Raw genomic sequence first — 19,657 nt, forward strand, 5'->3', positions numbered from 1 at the left:
GAAACAAGCTACTTGTTGTGTGCATGTGACTTTTGTTTACAAGCCCTGCTCTTACAACCAAGCGTGAAACTAAAAGAACATTTTCCCCCTCTTCAGGTCGCTTAACAAAGCACACAATAACCCAGCAGCAGCAGGTGTGGTCCGGTTTAGCTGTAAACATTTGTTTTTAACCTACTTAAAGTGACAGATGGGTGGAGTTTATCCACAAAGATGCTATCAAGGGACTTTGTGAATTACACAGCGACCATGAAATGCTTCTTTGCGCGCCCCACACACACACACACACACACACACACACACACACACACACACACACACACACACACTCTTTGTGGGGACCCGTCACTGACATAATGCATTCCCTAGCCCCTTTACCTAACCTTAACCATCTCAACTAAATGCCTAATCTTAACCCTTACCCTCACGCTAACCATAACCCAATTCTAACCCTAAAACCAAGTCTTAACCCTCAAACAGCCTTTTAAACTCATTGGGTCCAGCATTTTGGCCCCACAAAGCTGTCGGGACCCCACAAGTATACTGTATTCCTGGTTTTTGGACCCCACAAATACAGTTAAACAAGAACACACACACACGTTTATCAGTGTTTTAAGCCCCCAACGTCTCCTTCTAGGCAGCGCTGCCTGGAAGGCACTAAGATTAGGCAATGGTTAGCCACACTCACCTTGAAGTTTCCTTTTATCGGCCATGACTGATGACTAGGATGATGTCTTCATGCCTTCTTTTACTGCAGAAAACAGAGACAAACAAGTGTATTTGTTGTCTTAATTACACAGGGCCAGTGCACAATAATGAACACTACTGCCAAATAAACAAGTGTTATTTTGCGTAACCCTAAGAATATAAAACGATATGCACTGAAGAAATGTTTACAAAGACAAAACACAGACTGGTGGAAAGATGGGGAAGAGGAGACATACAGGGAGAAATGTGGAGACCTTTTTCATTAATAAGTAGCTGCCCTGCTGAAGTGTCTTTGGGCAACACGCCGAATCCCTGATGACAGAGGTGCAGCTCTGCAGCTGAGCTTGGCCTTCATCCTCCAAAATGTCCTTACAGGGACTCACTGTGACTAAAAGAAACATCCCCCTGTATACCTTAATACTTGTTTTATTAAACTGTGATGTTCAATGTATTCAATGAGTAGTTTCAGGTGTTGCATAGCAACGGATTTGTTACACCTCCTGCTCAATGTCCACATCAGCTGATGATTTCGACATTTTTCTAAAATGTTTTTTTCCAACAACACCCGAGGAACAAGTTGGAACTTGTCGCGTTTAATGCTCTGTTCTCACTGCCTCGGTACAACAGGCTCCGGCTGCACCGGGACGGGCAAAGTTGCGATCGCATGCTGATGAGAATTGCTGATATTTATGGTTGATAACCCCTATTCTGCAATCAAACTCTGCTGTGGCGCCGGGAAATGTCTGAACATGACATACGTTTGACTAGTTTAAGAAAAGACATATCGTCCAACAACAAACTGGACCGAGAAATCAACTGCATGCTGCAAGCAGCAGCTGACGGTGTTTGTGTGGTTATTTTAGGGCTGCCGTTAGAAGAGGTTACACTGTCACCTGATGCTCCGATTCAGAGTAAAATTAGAATTAGGTGAGCAGGTAGGAAAAGGACGACAACTGTGCTTTTCGTGGACTTTTGCAGGATTCATGGCTTCCTTTAATACGTGACATCTAGGCATCAAAGCTCAAGAGTCTGCAGCTTTTTTTCTGACTGTACTTGCCAAAGTGAAACTAAAATCTCACTTCACATTTAGTCAGGGTCTCTTTTAAGATACAAATTCAACCATTTTAGTCTCAATAACTTCACTAGAGCGGATAAGGATAAGGACAAACCTACATGCAGGCCTACTGTACATGTGGCCTGGGTACCGTTACACTGTATACATACATATTTATCTTCTGCACTATTTTGTGTTGTGTTCACTGTGCGTTTTTCTTTTATATATGTTGTAGTAGCATTGTTGGAGGGAACCTGAGAACAAGAATTTCATTGCCAAAGACTGCTCCACTGTAATTGTTGTGCATATTATGACAAAAGACTTAAAAATATGTCAATGCTGGCTGATATGATAACCTGATATGATAACCTAATATCAGCAGATAGTATCATTGGGTTGGATAGATTAAATTGTCGAGTTTTACAAGCTGGACAACAGGTCCGTTGTGTTCCGTGGTCGTGTGTCGTGCTGTTGTCTATGCTGTTGTCTACCTCATAGACAGTATGGTTTACCTTTGTAATTTCCGGATTTCCCTTTGGTCTCTGCGGTAAACGTCACAACGCTTTGAACTGTGGGTAATTCCCTTCGGTGAAGTCTGCATCGATGCAGACTCACGGAAAGGGCTCGGTAAGTGTGTACTCAAACCCTCACGCCCTTTGAAATTCGACAATGGGACAACCCTAAGCCCTTACGAATTTCGCGAGAACGCGCACCAAAGTCCGTGAGTCTGTGAGTCCGGACTTCGGGATTGGACCATTTTGATCATGATCGTGTTCTGATGGACCAAGCTTGCATTTAAGACGCTGACCAGGTAATTGCAATGTCCCCGGTTCAAGTCTGGCCAGGAACTTTTGTTTCATGTCATCTCTCCTCTCTAATCCTTCTTTTTCCTGTTGGCACTTATTACAACCAAGTTAAGCAGAAGAGCATCTCTGAACGCACAACACGGCGGACCTTGAAGCAGCAGAGGACCACACCGGGTGCCACTCCTGTCAGCTGAGAACAGGAAACTGAGGCAAGAATTGGCACGGGCTCTCCAGAGGTGGACAACAGAAGAATTGGAAAACGTTGCCCGTTCTGAGGAGTCGGACTGGGGGTGGAAAGGGGACGGAGTACACAAGGCCGGTCTTTGGTGTTTTTTGCCCTCAGCGTCTCCTCCCAGGCAGCGCGGCAATGGCTATGTTTAGGGTTCGCTTCCTGGAAGGTGCCGTTGGAGGCAAAAAAAAGCACCGCTTTTTTTTTTTTTTTTTGCTTTGTACACTTGGGTCCCTTAGTACTAATTGAGCATTGCTTAAACGCGGCCTGCCCGAGGATTGTTGTTGCTGACGATGTTCAAATCGTCTCAAAATGGTTTCTTGAACATGACAATAACTCTACTGTTCTCAAATTAACTCCAGTCACCACATCTCAATCCAATAGATCCCTTTTTGGGATGTGGTGGAACGGGAGATTTGCATCATGGACGCACAGCCGACTAATCTGCAGCAACTGAGTGTTACTATCATGTCAATATGGACCAAAAGCAGAATTAAAGCCGTATTAAAAAGGGGGCTCAACCAAGTATTAGAAAGGTGTACCTAATAAAGTGGCCAGTGAGTGTATATAAATATATATATTTTTTTTTTTTTAAATGTGACATATAGTATCATTGTGATCTATAAAATCGATAACATTGCAATATATGATAAAGGAATGTATTCCACTATCAAGTACTTACTTTAAATATTTGACCTAGATAAAACCTCGGCCTAAACTAACGTTACCTTTATATTGCACCCATGCACTTGTGTTTCTGTGTTGATTATTTATGGTTTAACTGATGTTTAACTGACTAAATGCACTTGCCCTAAAAGACACATTATTTCAGCTTAACTATATTTTGGAGAAATAAAACTTAAAATTGAAACTAAAGACACAATTTTGTAATTAAAAGTATAACACGACTTAAATACAGAAGAAGAAAAAAAAAATAAAGTTAGCTTTAGCATTACTTTCCCAAACAGGTGCAGTGCACACAACTGTACACAGGCCCTTGTGTCCTGCTAACACACGTTCACACTGGCCAGTTGAGTTAGGACATACTGAAGACACTTCTACCCTCTGAGCATGTTATAGTCAAATTTAAAAACTAAACCGTTGTCGGGGCTAACGTTAGCTAAACCGAAGGTCCATGCCGTGTTCTCGGACCGAGGGACAAACATTTGTTAGCCCGGGATGTTTATAAACAATGCGGGCATCATTTGTGCCAGCAGCAGTCTGTGGGCACCAACATCCGAGCAGATACACTTTAAAACTAAGTTTACACACCGCGACTCAGTGGAGGGAGTTGTGCGTTTTCGCTTTAGCAGCAAAAACACAAGTTGATGTCTTGTCAGTGTGGAGAGCTGCAGCTTCCCACCGGCTACGCTGTTTGATGTGGGAGACACAATTTGGAAAGGAGAGAGGCAAAGAGAGAAAGGGGTGAGAAGGCACATAAATGCATCACCTTTGAGCCTGCGACCAATTTACCTGGATCTTTCCGAGTTACGATTTCTTGCCTCAGTCGATCCACTCCCGTAAATCTTCAACGATTCAGTATAAAGGCTATTTTTCTAAAATAAAAAATGTCAATTCTTCTCGCTAAACAATCACTCCGCACATCCAAGATGGCCACCAGGAACACCTCCTCCTCCGATGCCGTGTTGGACAGGAGTCCCGCCTACCTCTTCTGTGATTGGTTCGCTGTGGTCGCTCCTGTACTACTATTCGCCGAATCACGCTGTCGGTCACGAGTGGCTGATTTTACTACATCCGGAATAACTCCCGCTCTGATTGGACTGTTTGGAAAGGTCAAAGTGTACGTTTGGTTTCACGCCCCCCTCCACTACTCCACCCCCACTCCCTCTGTCAGACGCAGGGTGTTCTGGGAAATTGAGTTCACCTAAGCCTTTTCTTAGCAGCTAAATAACACCAAGGATTTGTTTAAGTAGTAGCTAGCTTATAAAAGGACGTTATCGTTGCTTTTTATTTTATTTTTTCAAAACTTTAGTTCACATATGCTGAAAATCAACATTGTAACAATTTTTTTTTTTAAATTAAGAAAAACAAGAAAGGCTGCGACAACAACAAAGTGGATGATTACAATAACATTACACAGATATAATAGAAATAAACTCACATTCAGAGTGTTTATAAAGACATTTATATTAAAAATGTAAAAATAATCCTAAATCATTCAATCATTAAATCACAAAGAAAAAAAATAGCTATATGGATATAAGAAAGATGTGCCCCTATGGAATTAAAGAATAAATACATGTGTTAAAAGTCTGTTTTAAAACATGTAGCCATAATAGGTTCTTCTGGCTCATGTCTCTTGCAGGGATATATGAACATGCTATGACCACTTGTACTGAACTTGTTGTTTATGAAGCCAAATCTGTTTTTGGTCTCAAATCATAATTTCAGAAACCAGCCACTGGCTTATTCGATCCTGTAATATATGACTTTATAAATCACAGTTTATCATAACCATAGACTATATAAAACATAACATCGTAACCTGTGGACCTTTGCATTACTCCTTTGTTCCACCAGTGGGCCCTACGGTCTGCAAGCTGCTGTAAAAGTACATGCTACAAACCTATAGGACATACCAGTTATTATTATAAATAAGATATTTTCAGCAAAATCTGTAAACCTCATTTATTTCTTCAGATTTTGATCATAAATAAATATTCAATACGTAAAGTCTGTGGTCAGGACGAATCATTAACACATATCTTGGTCTATTATATTGCACATACTGTATGTTCTATTCTGTATAGTTTTGCACATCCTGCACTAAACTGGACAACTTACTCATTCTAAAAGTTATATTGCATATTTCTTGTAGTAGTATATATATATATATATATATATTTTCTATTTTACATGAGTCCTTGACTGTTGCAGTGCTTAATTATTTATTTTTTCGTCTCAATGTGTTGCAATGGGCAAATTCCTTGTGAGTGAAAAACCTACTTGGGAATAAACCTTTATAACCTTTAATACATTTTTTTTTAATTGAATCATATTGTTGCAGTCAGCAAATAAATGTGAAAAATGAGAAATAGAGTTTAGTGTATTGCAAAGTGCGTAACTAATATATAACTTAGGTACGAGACATATGAACAAACAAATGTTTTTATTTTTCAATAATACAGATTAAATGTACATATTTTAGAAAACAATAATTGTTTATACACTTCAAAATGCTGCGTCAAACATAAATAAAGCAAATAAATATTTCTCTATTTTTTATACAAAACAAATAGTGAAGGCCAGTCATTTTAGTTAACAATCATCTGGGGTCCTTAAATAGAGCAAACTTTTCAACAATCTTTGACACATTTACATTGATACTTGCTCTATGAAATGATTGCAGTCACTCAAAAATCAGTCGGTACGCTGAAATGTTTTCAAGGCCTATAATTCACAATAGACTGTGTCTTCTAACTGATGTATAACTTCAGTTAATTCCTGAGGTAAAGAAAAAGTAACTTCATGTAACTTCAACCTCCAATGAAAATCACAATCTTCAATACAACTGACATACAGAAAAAATAAATCCTGCCCACCATAACAGCTGCACAACAAATAAAAGTCACAAATATAAATGAATCAGCATTTTGGTAGAAACTGTTGTCAAACTAAATGGATCCTGTAATGTGGCGTCTAATCTTCACATCCCCAAATTTCCTCTTCTTACTGTAAGGTGCAAGAAGTGCAAAACAAAAATGAAAGTAAACCTGCTGTCTCTTCCAGCCTGTACCCTTCCTCGTCCTTCCTGTTGGTCAGTTTCGGAACCTGTAGGAGATCGGCAGCAGCTTGTGAGTCTTCTTCATGCTCTGGACCTTGGCGTGCGTCGCCTCGTCCATGGTCTTGTAGCACCGCCGGGCGTAATCCAGAAGCTTCTCCTTCGACGCCTCAAACTCTCCGACCTCCACCATCTGCAGGTACATCAGAAGTCTTCATTAATTTAGTGAACGTTTACATCAATGTGTGTAAAAAAAGTATTGTATTGCAATAATTTTACCATTGCTCTATTTATACCAATAGAGTTTACAGACAGTCGTATATTTCAGAAACCGTGCGGGAAAACAAACAACCTCTGACTGTTGACAGTTTCTTTCACAAATTTGACTCAGTTGGTTGTTTAGGAATCCTTTTTTTAAGCATCCGCCTGTGATAGAATAACTGATTGTAGTTTTTTTGATTCATTCTACACCCTTGGATCAACTAAATGCCTTAAATGTCGCAAAAGCTAACACAGAGCTTACATCAAGTAACAAATCTGCTCCCAAACTATAACAAAACTACACTTCTCAGTGTGTACCCTTGAATTATATACACACATTGAAATATACAGCAGATTTTTTTTTACTAGCGCAGGTTGTTGGCATTATAAAAGATGAATGACTGACTTTGTTTTCAGTGCATCACTGAGTCCAGATACATGCCAACTATCATGAACAGGAACATTCAAAATCAGACCTTCTCTTCAGCCACCAGCAGCAGCTCTGCGATGGGGGAGGTGGAGGCCATGGTGTTTCTGTCCACTCCGTGGATCTGGAAGGCTCGGGACATGCTCCTCACCCGCTGGTAGGTCGTCAGGATCTTCTTATAACGAATCAAAACCCCCTCTGGGTCTTTAACTGGGGAAGGGGAAAGAGAGAGGAGAGAAAATGGAGACTGAGGAACACACAATGTTTGTGATTTGGACCTAAAACAAAGTATTTTTCCTTTTCAAACTTGTTTTCATTTCTTAAATCTGCTGAATTGACAACATCCGGACAAATGTCCACTGGTATCTCTTTATCTATCTCTTTGCCTTGTTGGAAAACTACCATCTTACCTTACAGAACTTCTCGGTCACTCAGAGGGACATTATCAGACTCGCTCTGCTGACTGGCTTTTGCTTCATGTTCCACGAGCTCGCTCTGAACTTGGAAAAACTGCTTTAAACATTAGTAGCCCTGACTCCTGGAACAAATTACAGCACTTCCTTAAAGGACAATTCCGGCGCAAAATGAACCTAGGGGTTAATAACACATGATTACCGAGTCGACCGTTCTCTGGGATATGTTTTCTACTAATCGAATGTGACCAGTTTTAGCTCAAAATGCTTATTATGCTTATACTAGCTTATAACGCTGGTTGTCGGGGCACGGGTAAAGGAAAAAGAAATCACTATTTCTACACCACTAACAAGGCTCAAAATAGCACCACACGTCCACGGTAGCATGATGAGGGTCCCTACACGTAATCGAAGCATTGAGAACTTTGTAAGTGTACGGACAGTTTATTAAAAAGAGAGTTTAAGACAGTACCGTTCACGTATACAAGCGGGCGCCATCTTGGGAAAGCAGTCACGACGCGAAAGCTACTGTCTTTCTAAACTCTCTTTTTAATAAACTGTCTGTACACTAACAAAGTTCTCAATGCTTCGGTTTACATGTAGGACCCTCATTACGCTACCGTGGAAGTGTGGTGCTAATCTGAGCCTTGTTAGTGGTATAGAAATAGCGATTTCTTTTTACTTTACCCGTAACCCGACAACTAGCCTAGTTATAAGCTAGTTAGCGGTTTGAGCTAAAACTGGTCACATTCGATTAGCATGAAAACATATCCCAGAGAACAGTCAACTCGGGACACGTGTTATTAACCCCTAGGTTCATTTGGCGCTGGAATTGTATCTGGATTTTAAACTCGCAAACGTCTGTATTGTACTTTCTTTTGCAACTGTATTATCCTAATTTATTTATCAAACTATTTTTTCCAATTCAGAAAGTTTGATTGCCTTTCTATCTTTCTTATGATGGTGTATTCTTTTCTGTGTAGTTGTTTTGTAGTTGTCTTTGTAATTACTAGATGACGTCGCAAATGAGGGCCGCCTCTCAGTGATCGAGGATGATTCGAGGATAAAGAAAGGTTGAATGAATGAATGAAAAATGCATTCGTGCATCAAACAATAAAGTACACAGTGTAGTAGTCTGGTAGCCTACGTACCTCTCTGTCTCTCCCTCCCGTGGGTGATCCTGAAGATCCTCCTCATCTTCATCCTCGGCTCTCCGCTGTCTCGCCCTCGGCCCTTCTTCTTTGAGCCCTGCTCCACAGACGAATCGTCGTCTTCCTCCTCCTCCTCCTCCTCTTCCTCCACGTACTCGTCCTCAGTGTAGTATTTATCCTCCTCAAGGTGAAACTCCTGCTTCACTGCAGCCGTGAAAGGAAGAGCGGAAATGAACTTAACATCTTTATCATGCATCAAGAAAGTCTCCATTTGATTTTTTATTTTTTTTTAATTGGTCCAGTATTAAGCAAGACAAGCTGCAATGTAACATTTAATGGGCACTTGCGTACCTTCAATTTACGTTCACTAAAAGTGCTCGTTTTGCCACTACAGACAAGTGTCTGACAACATTATGGAAAGGATCCTTACAGAGGTCGACCCTTTTGTTAAAAAGGAAGACCTATTTTGTTTAACATGAAACTGTGAAAAATCAATATCGCCAAACCCACCAGACTCCATTCAAATAAACAGTACTTTTATCATCGTAAAACACTTCAAAAGCCGTCTTGGTTTGTCTTTCCACTGTTCCAACAATCACCGCTTGAAATAAACCCTTAATACACCCATTTACATGGGGAAATATGCTACACACGCTTAAAGTATTGTTTATTTACATGGAGTCTGGTAGGTTTGGCGATGGTGATTTCGGGTTCATGTTAAACAAAAAGGATCTTAGTCTTTAACAAAAAGGGATCCTTTCCATAATGTTGTCAGACACTTAGAATAAAAATCTGAGCAGCAGCGGTCTGCTCAATACTGCACTACTTTCAAAAATGTTGTTCGCATTAGTCACTTAGACACAAAAACGTGGGAAAATAGGGTGAGGGTCCAGTTTAAAAAAAAGTTATCCTTACCTTAATATGCATGTTCCAATGTCGAAGTTTAACATTTCTAACACATTAAAGTGCAGCAATTTGCTCACCAGGGATGGCAGTGCTGCGACGGGTCCGAGGTCCTGGTCCCTGCAGGCGTTTGAGGGTCATCCCAGACCTGGTCGTCATGGGGGAGGGAGGAGAGGGAGAGCTGGCAGGCTGGACCTTCACACCACGCTGGGAGTCTCCACACCACTCTGTTACTGCACGGGATTAGAATAATACTGTCCAGGTCCAGGAAAACAAGCAAAGACCCAAAAATAGGATAACAAACTAAATACACATTTGATTTTTGGGGATTAAGGAAAACTGATGGGCAAATGTTTGGTAGCCTTTTAAGGGACAGTTCACCCCAAATCAAAAATACATATTTTCCCTCTTACCTGTAGCACTATTTATCAATGTAGATTGTCACTCGGCTTGTGGTGCTTAAAGCGCCAAAAGCTACATTTGAAAAACTCAACAGCATAGTCTCTTTTCAGAAATCATGACCCTGTTACTCAAGATAATCCACAGACCTGGTTGTGAGCAGTTTTATGTACTGTAGGAACTATTTTCTTTCTACCGAACTACACCCGCCAACTGTATCACCATGCAGAAGGAATCATGGACGAGATTTTGGGGTAAACTGTCATCCAAACATAAACCACATACTTTCCTCGCTTCCTTAACCCCAGAATTTTTTTTTTGAATTTCTACTTTTTCTTTTTAAATTTCCCCTTAGTCTTTCTTAGAGTAAGTTCAGTTTTATTGTGCGTCTTTTGAGTTGGACATTGGTACACAAATCTGAAGACTTTCACATCACATCTGAAGTCCAGACAAAGTGTAAGTTGTAAATTCTTATTTTAAAGCAATAGTGCGTAGTTTCTGTCGCCCCCATGAGGAATTCTAAATAATGACAACAAAACTGTCGGCGTGTCCACATGATACAAGCCTTCCGTGATCGCGCACGCGGCCCCACCCCTCCCCACGCAGTTGCTAGTAGCCAAGGAGGACACGGAGGATTAAAAAAACTCATCAACTCAGAAGAGGCCATTATCTTCACTCGAGTTTCTGCGCGGGAAAGTCACCGGGCGACACAATCTTCTGAACACAGTCATACTGAGAAATACAGAGAGAGCTGTGTGGAGCTGATGGTCTTAATTAGCTTTGTAGCAACTCATTTGTCAATGGCTTGAATGTAACGGACGTTCATTAATATCAAAAAGTTACGCACTAAAGCTTTAACTCTACTGAACTCTGACATTTGTAGTGCACTAAAAGGCTGCTTCTGGAACTCTACTTGAGTATTTTAAGCTCCTAAATGTCACTTCATGTTGTTTGACGGCTGTAGTTATTAGTGACTTAGCAGATAAATATTTTACATTATTATTTAACACCTGCGTTCATACAATATGAAGCACTTATAATTCAAATGACCGACTAGTGTAATTCATAAAAAGGTTAGACCACCTGCGACACTAACATACTGATTACATTTTAGTGCATTAATAATATAACACTTTAAAATGAGACTAGAGCATTTTAATAGTACTAGTTTAACACGGTTATAATCTTTTGTTGATTTTAATAAAGAATGTGAATAATTATTTTAAATTGAGTTTTTGTATGTTGTCTTCATATTGTAGCTACGTTTAATGATATTAATATACAGATATTAATTCAATTTGATCCTCGCTCATCTGTTATTGCGCTGTGGCAGATATTAATCCAGTACACTGAACACATATACTTCATGTAAATCTTTGTAAGCATGCATTATGTTGCTTTGGAGAAATCCATAATCATAGAAAGTTGTATGCCTTTTTCCCTTCACGTGATGATTTAGACGACTTTTTGTATTTCCTCGTTAACAAACTAAATACGACAGACGTGTTTCCCGGCTGCTCACCCTCCGGGCCCCTCATGCTCACGATGAAGCGGTCCAGCTGACAGCGCAGGAAGTTGCGTTCCTCCTCCAGCTCCTCAATGCGCTTCTGCAGCCAGGCGTTCTTCTCCAGGGTGACGTACAGGTGTGCTCGCAGGTTCGACACCAGGATGAAAGGGCTGTACTGGGAGTGAGGAGACTCCTGCACCACGGGCTCTGCAGGAGGAGGAGATCAGAGATGTTGGAGACAAGTGTTTTCTTCCAAACCTCAGGGACGGCTTCAACAGAGTACCACAATGTCACAGCATCATCGTGTTGGTATATGATTCCACCAAGGGCGTACCTTTGGGTTTGACATTGGTGGGGGAGAATTTATTTTATAATTAAAATTTATTTATTTAAAAACACTTTATTTTTTGCATTCTGGTGAAAATTTCTGCCAAACTTTGTGCCTTTTCTAAATCAATTCATGGTGCAAATGTCTTTATTTATGTAAAGGAAATTATAATAGTTTTTTGGGGTGGGTTGCATTGGCCCGTTTTAATTATTGGGGGGCAGTAACCCCCCCCCCCATGCCCCCTGTAAAGTACGCCTATGAATTCCACTGAAGGAAATCGCCACTGAGCACATCTAGCAGAAAAACCAGCAGATAAAACTAACATTTGGAGATTGTTTTTCTACAAAATCTACCTGGTTTGACTCTCTTATGTTGGACAGCAGTGAACACGTTATGGTAAGCTGCATGCTGAAATGGGATTGTGGGGGGGGGGGGGCAAAACGAGGAAGATTTATGTGGGTTTTAACACGCGTATCAAAGCAGGTTAACTATCTCAAAAACTATTTCCACTTGGAATTTCCACTTAAAGACACAACCCATTTAATCACATACAACATCTGTCGCACGCAGCGTGAAAACTGCGACCTGCAGAAAACTAACTATCACAGTATGTTACTGCTGCATTATAAAACTGGTCAAAACTAGGAAAGCAGTGGTCATGTGTAGTAGACGTGGCGTACCGTCAATATGCTGATATACAGGCGGCCTCTCATTACTTTCATCCAGAGGGAAAGAGACTTCGTAGGCATCCAGGTACAGACCTCCTCCTCCTGATGTGGACTGGGGCATGTAGTGCCCTGACACACACACACACACACACACACACACACACACACACACACACACACACACACACACACACACACACACACAAACAGAACATTAGCAAGTTAAGTCTACCACAACTAATATATCTGTATCAGTGTCTCTGTGTCCCAACCGGCAGCTGCAAATGGCCGCCCACGGAAGTTTTTCCTCGCCACTGTCGCACCAAATGTTTGCTCTTTGGAGGGAATTGTTGGGTCTCTTATATTATTATAAATAAATTATAGTGTGGTCTAGACCTACTCTATCTGTAAAGTGTCCTGAGATAACTCCCTTTATTAATTGATTTAGCTCTTTAAAACATTTCCCACTGTGTTTTAGAGCATGAAACAAATTCCACCTGCTCTATACTATCTTCACACAGCATGTATTTAATGAGTCTGTCTATTGTTTAGGCTAAAATTAAATTAGTCATAAGGCAAGATGTGTCAGGACTCAGGATCTACACAACCCTATAACATGCCCAAATATGAGCAGAAAAGAAGGCCATCACAACTTCCCAGAACCCAAGCTGATGTCTTCAAATGTCTTGTTTTGTTCTTCCAGCAGTCTGAACCTTAAAGATTGTCAGTTTGCATTAACGTAAAACAGAGTAAAGAAGAAAATCCTCACATTTAAGAAAACTGGGAACAGAGAATGTTTAGCATTTCAGCTTTATAAAATCAATGATTTCAACAATAAATCAATATCTAAAGTGTTGTAGATGAATTACTGTTGACTGACTGATTGTTTCAGCTCTTATAATAAAGTTCAAACTTATTCGTTATTCGTATAGTGCTTGTGCTTTACATTAAATACACAATAAAAGATAGATAACAGAATATATGATATATAGCGAATATAAGCTAAAATATAAAAGTGTAAATATAAAAATATTAATAAAAACACATATATGTATATATATATATATATATAGGCTACACAATGCCAAAAATAAAGAAAAGTATTATTTTGTTTTTAAAAAACAAAATACTTTAATTTATTTTTGCGTGGAAATAAACCAATAAAAAAAAAAACATCAGTAAAATAGTCATAACGTTGTTAATGTAATGTTCAGTATAAACAACTAAATGATATATTAGGGCATAAAAACGTGGCCTAAAAAGGATCAGCTTATCAATAATAATGACTTTTAAAAGGCAGTTTAGAGCCAGAAAGTGATTTGTTGAGGCTGAACTGCAGAAAAGCACAACTTTTTAAGTTGTTTTCAAGTCCATGAACAGACGTTGCATTAAGCTAATTATTACATGTATAAGGCATTTAAACGCAAACATGTGAATCTGAATGATTCAGTACGTTTGGAGCACAAGGTGGATACGCCATTTAGCCTAAATGTTGCAGTTACCTGGCGGGTGTGTATCGTCTCTGTTGGTTTGAGGATTCATGACTGAAAGCTCCGTCAGGTGAGCGCTACTGATGAGTAATAACTCAAATAATGTGATCAACTTGTTATTATTAGTCTTCAGCAGGTCTGTGTGCAGTTATACTTCTGTAATACAGCCTGAAAACGACCCACAGCTGCTGCTCTACGGCCGCGCGAGCTGCAATTACCTGATTATAAGTGGCTTCAACAGGTGTACCACGCTCTGGTATGCACATGCGCACAACGATGGTGTTCCTTCGCTCTAGAAAAAAAAACTTTTATGTTCTGCCCCAAACGACTTTAAAACTTGTTTTCTGGCACACGGAAGTGTGTGTAGCCGTTATTGTTCATGACGAGGTCGGAGGTATTGAGACGGGTCCAAACTCAGACCGGAAACGTGTCACCTTAGGGGCGGGACGCAGGTAGGTGGAGAATCTTCTATCCGAGAAGGTAAACGCGGAAGCAAAGAAAAACTGAACGAAAGAAATTTCAGAAAATAACCGATAGATAAGGATTTCATGCTGCTGGACGAACAATAAAAAACAAGTGAGTTAACGCAGAAGTAGACCTGTTGACGGTGTGAAATTAAATGTTTAGTTTAATTTGATTGCAGAATGAAGTCAGTCTTTGTCAGAACTGAAAGGCTCTCGGCTGTGATTGAGTTCATGAAGCAACATGAGAGAAAACAAACTTTAGGTTATTCATTATTTGTACAATAAAATCAAGATTGAATTTTGTTTTGTTGTTTAGGAAACTTACAGACATAATAACGTCCTGATAGAATCATATTATACCTAAAAAAAAAACATTTCAAATGGACGGAATCCCATCAGTGTTGATAGCTTGTAGGTGGCTAATATTGACTAAATATTGATCTGACAATTAGTCAGACAAACTATGTTACTTACTTAGTTAAGTAAAAATATGTAGGCCTAATCAGGAAAATGTACTAAAAGTAGAAAAATGGCCCATGTGACTGTTCTACTGTTAAATATTATATATCATTATAACAAAGGCATTCATGTAAAAGCAGGATTTTACTGTTGCTGCTGGTTGAGGTGAGCTAACGTTTACGATTATTTTCTGCTGATATTTGCTCCAATAATTGATTGTTTGTAAAAGAAATGCAAAAGCCAGAACATCCTCACATTTAAGAAGCTGCAACCATGACATGTTTTACGGTAAACATGACTTAAAACATCAAAATGGTTGCCAATCAATGTTATTGAACTAGTGTGTTCTGCTGAAATATGACATTATCATGCAAACTTTGTGTTTCTCTGATCAGGGTGAAGACACATACATATGATGGAAACTAAAAGCTAGGGCTGGGCAATATATCGATTTTATATTGATAACGTGATATAAGACTAGATATCGTCTTAGATTTTGGATATCGTAATATCGTAGATGACTTAAGTGTTGTCTTTTCCTGGTTTTAAAGGCTGCATTACAGTAAAGTGGTGTCATTTTCTGTTACCAGACTGTTCTAGCTGTTTTATTATTTTTTTTACCTTTACCCACTTAGTCATTATATCCACATTACAGAGGATTATTTATCTAAAATCTCATTGTGAAGATATTTTGTTAAAGCACCAATTGTCAACCCTATAATATCGCTACAATATCGACATCGAGGTATTAGTACAAGAATATCGCGATATTTGATTTTCTCTATATCACCCAGCCCTACTAAAACACTTTATAAGCATCTATCGAAGTCAGGATGAGGCAGATTGAATTGAAACATTAGCACATTTAAGTGTTTTGATAAGCTAATATCAGCCTATATACTGTGTATATTATTTCTATATATATATTGGGGCTGTCAAACGATTAATTGTTGAATTTCTATAGTTAATCACATGTTTTATCACATGATTAAAATTCTATTATTTTTCATTTCAGAACTGTTTTTAAGTCCATATTAACAATGGAAAGCAATTCTTACAAGTGTGACTTGATTGGGAATCAAATCAATGCAAAGAAAGTGACTTTATGAACTTGATTTTAAGTATTTGTTTATTATTTATTTATTTACTGTAAACAAAAGAAAAATGTGTGAATCTAGTCACACATTTGAATCTAGAGTCAATATATGGTGCAGTAACTCCTAAATAATTTTGATTACTCACTGACGTCCAGTGATCACCTTGCAGCAGTTCCAGTTTAGCTGCTTTCTCCGTGTCATACAGGCTGTGTATGGTGAAACTACTGTCCTCCTCGATGGCAGTGTATAAGACGGGTCAGAACACGCCAACCGTAGCACTTCTTTAAGACCCGAGTCCTCTACGATGCTGACAGGTCTGCAGTTAGTTGCCACCCATTTTATAAGAGCTGTAGTAATTTTCTTGGATTTGGTTTCATCCACAGGTCGGCGAGTAGCACTCTCCAAAATACTGCTTTGCCTGAGTCCGCTAGCATCAACCTGAGTCACGTTAACTGTACTACTATGCTTAGCTCGTAGGTGGTAGATCAAGCTTGACGTACTCCGGTGATATTTTAATTCGGCTTTACACAACGTGCATATGGCTTTCGACCCATCCGGGGAGTTTTGGAAAATAAATATATATATATATATATATATATATATATATATATATATATATGTATATATATATATATATATATATATATATATATATGTGTGTATATATATATATATATATATATGTGTGTGTATATATATATGTGTGTGTGTATATATATGTGTATATGTATATATATATGTGTGTATATATATATATATATATATAATTGTCATGTTTTTTTGTTTCTGCTGATGTTCAGGTTTCTTACTTTTCTCCTTCCTTCACCCACAGTTTGATAATGGGCCTGTGTGACGGCCTCTCCCACTGTAAACTGGCCCTGGCCTTTGCTGTGTTGATGGACTTACTGGGAGGAGCCGCTCTGCTGCTGGGAGTCTTTGCCCCCATGGAGATCAAAGGACAAGACTTTGGAGACTTACTGGTCTATACTGGTATGATATAACGGGTCAACACTAGTGGCAGCATGATGTGAAATAGAAATGATGAGTTGCAAATGCGTAAAGTAGAAGACAGAGATAAAAGTAGAAAAGATGACCATGTTCCATTGTTGGAGGATGAGTTGTACTCTCAATTATGTTTATCTGATTGACTCATGGTTACTAAAGTGTGATTGTTCATTCACAGACATTTTTGTGAGTAGTTTGTTCTAGTGTTTCAATTTAAAATGTTACAAATCTAAATGTAATTTTTGTAAAGACATAAAACAAACATAATGCATGAATGAATATATACTGTATCTATACACATTTTGTTTCTGGGTTTCACACCTTAACAATAACATTGCAGCAACAGGTTTGTGTAAACAAACAAGGAATTTGACTCTGGTTAATCTTTGCTCTCAAAGTACAACACTTAACATATAAAGAATAAAAACAGAAAGGATAGTAACAAATATAAAAAATACCGTTAAGTATACAGTATAACAATACAATAGAATTTATACATTTACAAAAAATATACAATAACAATTTGAAGAGAGGTAAGGAATAGTGCAATATGAGTATAGTCTGAGATTTAAGATTTAAATATATAGTGCAAGGCAGTTCAGTGCAATGGGTACAGTATACCCACTACAATCCATTAGACTACACCACTGTGCAGATGCAACATGATAATATTTCTGTGTGACCGTGTGACGTTCTCCAACTGTCTGTGTAGTGCTGATGTATAAATCCTGACGAGTGATCTGTGTGCAGGAGCTCTGTTCGTGCTGATGTCTCTGGCCGGATGGGTGCTGTGGTACAGCGGAAACATCGACGGTCTGACGTCCAAGAGTGAACTCGGACACATCGGCAGCGCCGTCGACCGGCTGGCTCGAAACCTGAGCCGCAAGATCCGCACGTACAGGGCCAACACTTATTCGTGAGCGGGTCGGTACCCGGCGCTGAGACACGCAACAGGAAGTCTGAATACATTTCAGTTTAAAAGTCTTCTGATGCCTGTGTTTGTCGGTATTCATACGAGATAAGGACACTGAATCAAATTCTTCCTGTCTTAGTGTTACAAGCATGTCGGAAACATTTTAATTCCAGATGTGCACCTGCTTCTGTTACATAGTTTTGCTATTTGATGTTTTATTATGATTATCATTTTTTTATATAGTGTTATAGATTCAGTATAGCAGTGGCAGCTTTCAATAAAAGCCATTTGTAAACATTATAAATGTATGTTTTTATAATTTTTTCAACAACCAAGTGTAATGTAATGGAAATAGACTTTCAAAAATAGACAATGTATTATTATTATTATTATTATTATTAGCATTTTATGGAATTATATAAAAGAGTAACATTATTACTGGTTGACTGAAAACATAAAAAAAGAAACCATAAATCATGAAAAATAGACAATATTGATATACCAGTATAAGTAGATATACTCTGGATCAACAGAAGCACATTTTCAGGATAATTGCCTGACATCCCTCACCTTCCGCTCTCTGTGTGTTGCTGTTCTCAAACTGTGAGCCAGCAAGCTACACGCTGAAAATGGCAGTCTGCAACATTTTGCAGACTTCCAAAAGTCATTTAGATTTGTTGTATTGTAGTTTATATCGACGACGTTCCACTTCCGGGATTGTTCAGGTACCGCCACAAATTCCGCATGATGTCCCTGATTTCGGCCGGATGTCCGTTACCTTCCGCTTTCTTTGTGTTGGAATTCTAAACTCCGGTGGATTTCTGATTTTCTGACTACGGTTAACTGCTCCTCAGATCTCTGCAGGGTAAATCCAGACAGCTAGCTAGACTATCTGTCCAATCAGAGTTTTCTGTTGCACGACTAAAACAACTTTTGAACGTACACATGTTCCACCATAACAAGTTCCTTCCCAAGGCTGTTTTGCAGAGGCACCCTGGCTCTGTTCAGCGCTTAGCACCGCCCAAGATGATTGTGATTGGTTTAAAGAAATGCCAGTAAACCACAGCATGTTTTGCTGTGTGGACTAGCCAGACCTTCCTCCGCAGTACTGTGGAGGAAGGTCTGGCAATGTGAGACTAGTTGTATTGAAAACCACTGATGCTGCTGCACATCATATTTCATTAAATGTCATCTTAAATTGTACACAAACAGTATCAACACCACAATGGAAAAATATTTCCTGAAAAGTTATACAGAGTGACATAAGTTCACTTTTTAAATGGACTTACACAGAACACGGGCTATTTATTTATAAGAAAAGACCAATTGTGTTCCAAGATTTGCAAAATGTAAATAAGGAAACCCATTGAAATGCTGGAGCTGGTGATAATGTTCTAGCAGCTTGTTTCTCTGTGCTGACTTCTCTCACAGCTGACTCAGGTCAGAGTTCTGTTGCTCTCTAGTGGTAACAGAAGGAAAGACACTCTGAGCCTCAAGACTCACCTCTCACTGAACCAACCAAGATTTAGGGTATATTTTGATTGCTGTGTTCTTGCATCCTCACTGTTGCAAGGTGAGGTGTGTTGTAACTCAGAGGAACCATGGAGCAAATAAACATCACGCTGGCAGGAAGGTT

At 39.1% G+C, this 19,657-nt stretch overlaps 3 protein-coding genes across 8 annotated transcripts in view; 1 reads left to right on the forward strand and 2 right to left on the reverse strand.

Moving 5' to 3' along the window:
* Positions 1-4,426, reverse strand: part of LOC144529471 (CCR4-NOT transcription complex subunit 3-like) — a 36,940-nt gene extending 32,514 nt beyond the window's left edge. For 4 of the 5 annotated variants that reach the window (XM_078268588.1, XM_078268586.1, XM_078268585.1 and 1 more), the window contains exons 1-2: positions 4,268-4,426; positions 686-748 (exon numbers count right to left, since the gene is read on the reverse strand). In XM_078268588.1, coding sequence (XP_078124714.1) covers positions 686-710 — 25 coding nt within the window. In that variant the 5' untranslated portion in view covers positions 711-748; positions 4,268-4,426. Of the gene's footprint in view, positions 1-685; positions 749-4,244 lie in introns of all 5 variants that reach the window. The other variant, XM_078268584.1, reaches the window with a different exon arrangement.
* A 1,483-nt stretch (positions 4,427-5,909) lies between these two features.
* On the reverse strand, positions 5,910-14,489 carry LOC144529420 (coiled-coil domain-containing protein 106-like). 2 transcript variants are annotated; one of them, XM_078268500.1, is made up of 7 exons: positions 14,302-14,489; positions 12,606-12,722; positions 11,613-11,804; positions 9,772-9,924; positions 8,789-8,992; positions 7,274-7,434; positions 5,910-6,729 (listed from the first exon to the last, which is right to left on the reverse strand). In XM_078268500.1, the coding sequence occupies exons 2-7, from the start codon at positions 12,712-12,714 to the stop codon at positions 6,574-6,576; spliced, it is 975 nt and encodes a 324-aa protein (XP_078124626.1). In that variant the 5' UTR covers positions 12,715-12,722; positions 14,302-14,489; the 3' UTR covers positions 5,910-6,573. The 2 variants fall into 2 exon arrangements, with proteins under 2 accessions (XP_078124626.1, XP_078124625.1); XM_078268499.1 differs by having other exon boundaries at positions 14,096-14,489.
* A 35-nt stretch (positions 14,490-14,524) lies between these two features.
* Positions 14,525-18,325, forward strand: tmem238a (transmembrane protein 238a). Its single transcript, XM_078268501.1, has 3 exons — positions 14,525-14,659; positions 16,936-17,093; positions 17,859-18,325. Exons 2-3 carry the CDS (start codon positions 16,943-16,945, stop codon positions 18,026-18,028), a joined length of 321 nt encoding a protein of 106 aa, XP_078124627.1. The 5' UTR covers positions 14,525-14,659; positions 16,936-16,942; the 3' UTR covers positions 18,029-18,325.
* Positions 18,326-19,657: the final 1,332 nt, after the last annotated feature.

This window comes from Sander vitreus, chromosome 14 (assembly GCF_031162955.1).
Source record: "Sander vitreus isolate 19-12246 chromosome 14, sanVit1, whole genome shotgun sequence".
Classification (NCBI taxonomy): Eukaryota; Metazoa; Chordata; class Actinopteri; order Perciformes; family Percidae; genus Sander; species Sander vitreus.